The 6,699-nt window shown below is 25.4% G+C and overlaps 1 protein-coding gene across 1 annotated transcript; it reads left to right on the forward strand.

Moving 5' to 3' along the window:
* The first annotated feature begins 2,258 nt into the window (after nucleotides 1-2,258).
* On the forward strand, nucleotides 2,259-3,193 carry LOC117934105 (embryo-specific protein ATS3B-like). Its single transcript, XM_034855720.1, has 3 exons — nucleotides 2,259-2,396; nucleotides 2,463-2,573; nucleotides 2,703-3,193. The coding sequence occupies exons 1-3, from the start codon at nucleotides 2,283-2,285 to the stop codon at nucleotides 2,973-2,975; spliced, it is 498 nt and encodes a 165-aa protein (XP_034711611.1). The 5' UTR covers nucleotides 2,259-2,282; the 3' UTR covers nucleotides 2,976-3,193.
* The last annotated feature ends 3,506 nt before the right edge of the window (nucleotides 3,194-6,699 follow it).

Below are 6,699 nucleotides of genomic sequence, written 5' to 3' on the forward strand. Positions count from 1 at the left end.
AGTTCTATTTAAGAATTGAGTAATATTATGATTTCAAACTATCTGTAATAATTAATTTAGTCACGAGTTAGTTTAAAATGAATTTTCTATAAACGATTTAGTCAATCAAAATAATAGTAGTTAAGGACAAAAGGAGCATTAAGTTTACATATGATATTATTTAAATAGAATTTAGTCCGTATTCAAGATATTTAATTACTTAAAAATTTATCATCACAAAACACTTTACTTCAAATATAAATTTAAATAGTGTCAAATTTATTTTCCTTATACTAAAACACAAACTAAATAAATAAATCAACCCTTACTTTTTGGTACTCTAAGCCGACCTATACGATGTTAACACGTTAAAGTATAATTGACAAAAAAAATGCCATAAAAATGGTTGTTAGTATTGAAACAAAAACTCCTTATTCTAACATAGAAATTAGTACAAATGCTTAACAACACCTATTTTAAATTTTCTTTAAAAAAAATTATATAAAAAAATACTCATAAAAACATCATTTTCATCTCTTCCCATTAACGATGCGCGTGATGACATTCAATCAATTGAATGGGGACAAAACAAATTAATGGGTGGGTGAAAGTGATAAAGGGTGTGGGAATCAAGTGATGGGTTGATGGAGACATGCACTCTTGTACCTTTTGCCATGTGTTGCTTCCTTGAACTTTCTCACTTTCCATCTCTCCAAACACACTCATTAATGGTTTTATTTATTTATTTATTTATATACATTTTTATTTAATATTATTATTTTCAATTCAAAACTTCGACTTTCAACATCTTAACAAAGATTTATTAATCATCTTGGTCATATTCTTATCATTTTCCAAACATGCCTTCTTTCCCCAAGAAAATGACTTTATTGTTAGGTTCTTATCTTCTCAAGTCTTTTTTTTTTGGGGCAATTTTCAACTAACCCAAAATAATCTCAATTGTGACTTTTTTTTTTTTTCAATCATTCATAATTATAGTTTGTGAGGTGGTAATTAAAGTTCAATTTGTGATATTACAAATCACCAAGGAGAAAAATTTAGAACTTTGTGAAGTTAAATATGTTAACAAAAAAAAAAAAATTAAAGTGACATTATTACAAAAAATGTATCCTTAAAATTCCATATAAGATGAAAAAAATACTTAAATTGATTAGAAAAATTTATAATAAGTTTTAAGCAAATAAACAAGGGGTTGACAAAAATATGTATAAAGACATTCAAAAAACGGGAATAATGTGAAATAAAGTAGCTATAAACGAAAATATATTATTTTTATAGAAAATTTTAATTTAGATTTTATTATTATTATTTATATGTGACTATAATAATAATAATAATAATAATAATAATAATAATAAATATGAAAAGCTAAGGAAGTGAAGGGCTATATACCAAATTCATCATATGTTGATTTGTCAAATTATATTAAAGCACTCAACAAAATAACAATGAAGAAGTTTCTTCTCAAATTGGGGTAAGTTGCTCCTACTTATTTCATCTTTAATCTTTGAAAGCCACTATTCATGAGATCCAATTTATATAATTTCTTTTCTCAATTAAGCTCATTTGGATTGTCTTCCTAGAAATTGAAAACCCTCTTTTAAACTCAAAAATATATATTTTTTAAAATTATCTCTCCTAAAATAAAGAATCAGTTTTGAATGAAGAAAATGGTAACTATGGGCTTCTTTGAAAATTATTTTAAAAAAATAATTTTTGAAAACTGTTATTTGATTTTTGTAGAACAAAAGTCTACTTGAAAACCTAAAATATTTTTAAATATATTTTAAAAATAAATTTATATTTAGTGTTTTGTTTTTAATTATTCTATACATTTATATAACTATTTCTTAAAACAACATTCAAAAAACAAATGAAAATAACAAAATACAATTAAAATATATTATTTAAAAATATCTTAAGAATAGAAAACAAAAAAAAAAATATTATCAATCGTGTTTTTTATATTTTTTGTTCAAAAAATTATTAGAAAAAACAATTTCTAAATGAGTTTATGTTTTTTACTCTAAAAACAAAAATAATGGAATGGATATTTTCCAAACTTTTTCTTGGATTTCTATTCCTCAAACATAGGTCAGCTTTATCATAATCATTTGACAAATCAAACAAAAAAGAATTTAACATTACCACTATAATGTACAAGTGAACTTTACTATGAATAATTATTTTCCTCATGTAATGGAAATAAAGAAAATGTATATATAACCATGTCCCAAAGTTGGAGAGCAAAGATCAGATTATGCTTATGCTTTGGAGAAAGGATGAAAAGTGTTTATTTTCTCCTTCACTTAGCTTCCATATTCATCTTCTCACAAGCTCAATCAATAGTTTCACACCCTCATGCTCTCAAATCCCAAAATTTCAATTCCATCCAGGTATGAACTTGTTCATATTTTCTTTTTAAACTTTTTGTTTTTAAAATTTAATGTTTTGTTTCTCAGAAAGTTGGGAGGACCTGTTCTTTCATAGTGATCATAAAGACAAGCTGCTCATCAATCCAATTTACAAGAGATCAAATCAGTCTGGCCTTTGGTGATGCCTATGGCAATAAGGTTCATTTTTTCAATATTTACATGCACTTCTTTCTAAGATATATACAAATTTTTATTTTTTTTAAAAAAAAAAGGTATTTATTAAATATTATGCTCATTTATTTTATTTTATTTTTTGAGAAAAATCAGATATATGCACCAAGAATAGATGACCCAACATCAAGGAGATTTGAAAGGTGTGTATCAGATACATTTCAACTATCAGGAGAATGCACATACCAGATTTGTCATGTGGCTTTCTATAGAAGTGGATCGGACGGCTGGAAGCCAGAGAGTGTGACCATCTACGGTTTCAATTCCAGACCTGTTACATTCTACTACAAAAGGTTTATTCCCAAAGGAATTTGGTTTGGATTTAATCATTGTTCTAAGGCTTCAGGCTTCAGCCTTCAGGCTTCATAATCACCTCCACTTCTAATTAATTAAATTCTCTATGGTTTTTGGGTCTGATATTCCAAGGTTGCTTCTTATTACTCATTGTAAGTTTGTATTTATCAAACCTAGCTTTATATGTAACGATATTATGATGTGAGATTGTGCTTAAGTTTCAGCTGTCTCCTATGCTTGGGAGATCCATGTATAGAATTACCATTAATAAACGTACATATTTTTATATTGAATTACCATCCATGGATAGATGTAGAGTGACCATTGAAAGGTAATGGTGGAAAGTTTGATTATATTAATCAATGTATTCCAACTCAATATGATTCCAATTTATGTTGAGTATAATCATGTTTGAATCAAATTTGTATTGACTTGTATGATACGTTTAATAAATAGGTTATTTTTAGGCCAATTTGTATAATGCAAATTCAGTCTTAATTAATCTATTTAATAACCATACTGGTTAGCCTAATTATAACCATAATTTATTTAATCCATATTTGATTTATTTAATTTTTTTTTGAATAAATAAGTCGATTAAGTTATAAATATGTTAAATTAAAAAATTAATCATATTAACTTAAATAAGATTAATTCAATCCGATTAGACATGTTACATATTTGATAATTAGGTTGTATTTGGTTTCAAGTTTTAAACTCGATTATTATTCAAGTCGTGTTTGAATTGGCCTATTTGATTGAGTATTTAAATTTTGATATGACATAAATATGATGTACTATCATAAATTGTTACCCCTAATCAAGGGTGTGACAAAGACAGTGTTGAAAGTTGTAATTTCCTTTTATATTAAATTTTACATAGTGGAGCTTGATTTATTTATTTTACCATCTTTACTAGTATTGTTAATTTTTAAATATGAGATATAAACCAAAGAAAGTGAGAGAGGAAAAGAAATGTACATTAAGAATTTATTAATTTTTGGCACAGAGAGAATGCTATAAATTTCACGAAGAAAATAAAAATACAAATTTTACCTTTACCAACAAGTTCCTTTTTTCTTTTTTCTTTTTCTTTTTTTCTTTTTTTTTATTTTTTTTTAACCATATCTAAGGATCACTTAGATTTCTTTTGTTAGGGGAATATTTAAACTCTGTGGAACAATCATATTGCAAGTTCTATTTTAATTTTGATTGTGAGAATTTTTGTGAGAAATTACCGATATACATGATTTTACTAAATTTTTTCATAAAATAAATGTATTTTTTGCATATGTTTCATATATATATATATATATATATATATATATATATATATATATATATATATATATATTACTTGTTTAATTTTATTAATGACATGAAATATATGTTGAATTGTAATTCGGTCAAATGCATATAATTTATATTAAGTTTGTAAAAAGAAATATTACATTGTCTTCAATAAATTATTTATTATCATTCATATATTTACAATCAATGACATCACATATCTTATTATGATAGGATAAATTGTTAAACTTTTTGGATATTGATATTTAATGGTCATGATAACACGTACAACCATGAGGTATTTCATCCAATTTTGTTTTGGTACTCCACACCACTTACGCTACAAGGGGGAGGCCTCAAGGTGGGATTGTTGATTCTAATATTGAGTTAGGGGTAGAGCTTGAAGTGGCAAAATATGTTTTGTTATGTACCCAATGAGATGATCGAGAGATGAGCTTTTTAGTATTGTAATTCAAGGTACTGCTCAACCTTGGAGACTATGTAAATGTATGGGTTCACGAGTAGTAAGGCTTGAGTACAGTCAATTGATTTATTTTAGATATGTTCAGACCTATGATTGCATATTTTACATCTTATACGTTCTTTAAATGCGATTATGATTATTTTATGCATGTTTCTATTTTCAAATTTATTTTACATATATTTTAGAATTGTTTTTTATGTAAACCTATCATCATAATACTTGTGTATCATGACTATTCACTAGACCTTGTGTTTATCTCATAGACTTAAATGTTTTTTAGGTGAAAACTTTTGTATTCCTATCGAGGAGATAGAATCATTTTTAGAGGACATCCACCTCTAATGTTTCTTTGTTAAACCTATGAGACATTTAATATATTTTCATTATGTATTTTAGTTTTATTTTATCACTTTCAAACATGTGGTCTATCTAATAAACTTTGCTTCCACTATCATTGTATCTAATCGTTGTTTTATTAGCATTATCTAGTTATGTTCCATTCTTTTCATGCTCCATATATAATTTTTTTTAGTGATATGGAATAGGCTCACTATCTCCTAGTGGTCTCTACTAGGGTGGGTTGTTACGGTTATTTTAACTTTGATTTCAATAAAATCGTTAATGATTAATGAAGTTTCGAAGTTTTAAATTGTTTTCTATGCTGAACTAATAACCATTGATATTTTATGGTGATATTAAATAGAACTCTCCACCAATATAGGATATGTATTGGGAGATTCTTTCTTTGATGATATATTGGATGCTAGGCAAACAAAGAAATGTGAATCTCTTTGTCTATTCTAAAAAGTTGAATTCATTGATCACCCATCACAAGTGTAATACTAAAGTAGCATCCTTACATTAGGGAAAAAAAAACAAACAAAGTTTATTTTCATATAAGGTGAAAAAAAAAAAGGCCTTATTTGCTTCCAAATCCCAACGTAATTGTAATTTAAGAATTGCAGACAGTAATTAAATAAAAAAAATGAAAATGGTCTCATTTAAAAAATCATTTAAGCTTATAATATGTGAAATAAAATTAGAATATCAATTACGTGTGTTTCATGCACTCATATAAAAATAATAATAATATAGGAACTTTTTAAAAATAATCAAAGTTTCATGTTCTCACCGATCAAAGGTAGTATTTATGTCATAAAAAGGTAATACCTGAATGGTCAAAGATAATATATTTGACTAAAATGTACATAAAATGTTAAAAATTTTTATTTTATAAATTTTAATTTTAATTTTATGATTTTTTTTTCATATAAGTGTATGAAAATACATTGTTTTCCAATATTTTGAAAACATGAAAAGAATAAGAGAAAAGTGTGATTTTATGCACTCATATAAAAATAATTACAAAATTAAAACCCTCTAAAAATAATTCAAGTTTTATACATCCATCAAAGTAAAATATAGTATTTATATTATTAAAAGATGGTATCTAAATGATAAAAAAAAAAAACTCAATAATAAAAATAATTAGCATAAAAATTCAGTATAAGATGAAAAGTACTTAAATTATTAAAAAGCTATATATATGACAAAATATAATATTTTAATACATGAAAAAAAAAAGTGTTGAAAAAGTCACAAAACGACATGAAAAGTAGACTGGAATCCACGCTAAATAAGAACATATAAGAAAACAAAGAAACAAAAGTAGATATGAACAAAATTAGGTATATTTTTTTTTAAAGGAAAATTGGGTTCATTTCCTTATCATAATAATAATAATAATAAAAATATATTTCAGGATTTATTTTCAAACACTGAATTTCCGTACCCAGAAAAGCTTAACGATGAAGTAATGGTTGTTTTCAGAACCTTGGACTTATTTCAAACATAGGTCGACCAGCTCATAATCATTTCTAAAATCAAACAAAGAGATTTTAGCATTATTATAAACATTAATCCAAACTTTAATATGATATTTTCCTAATAAAAAATCAATTACGTAAAGACTTTTACACCCTCAGGAGCCTTCGTAGTTATCATATATTCCAAAGTAGGGAAGCC

This window comes from Vitis riparia, chromosome 16 (genome assembly GCF_004353265.1).
Source record: "Vitis riparia cultivar Riparia Gloire de Montpellier isolate 1030 chromosome 16, EGFV_Vit.rip_1.0, whole genome shotgun sequence".
NCBI classification, from domain to species: Eukaryota; Viridiplantae; Streptophyta; class Magnoliopsida; order Vitales; family Vitaceae; genus Vitis; species Vitis riparia.

Bases quoted from the DNA above. Each gene is read 5' to 3' on its own strand.
- LOC117934105 (XM_034855720.1), top strand. From the start codon at position 2,283: ATGAAAAGTGTTTATTTTCTCCTTCACTTAGCTTCCATATTCATCTTC. The intron at 2,397-2,462 runs GTATGAACTTGT...TTTGTTTCTCAG, and splicing joins AAAATTTCAATTCCATCCAG to AAAGTTGGGAGGACCTGTTC. The intron at 2,574-2,702 runs GTTCATTTTTTC...GAGAAAAATCAG, and splicing joins GTGATGCCTATGGCAATAAG to ATATATGCACCAAGAATAGA.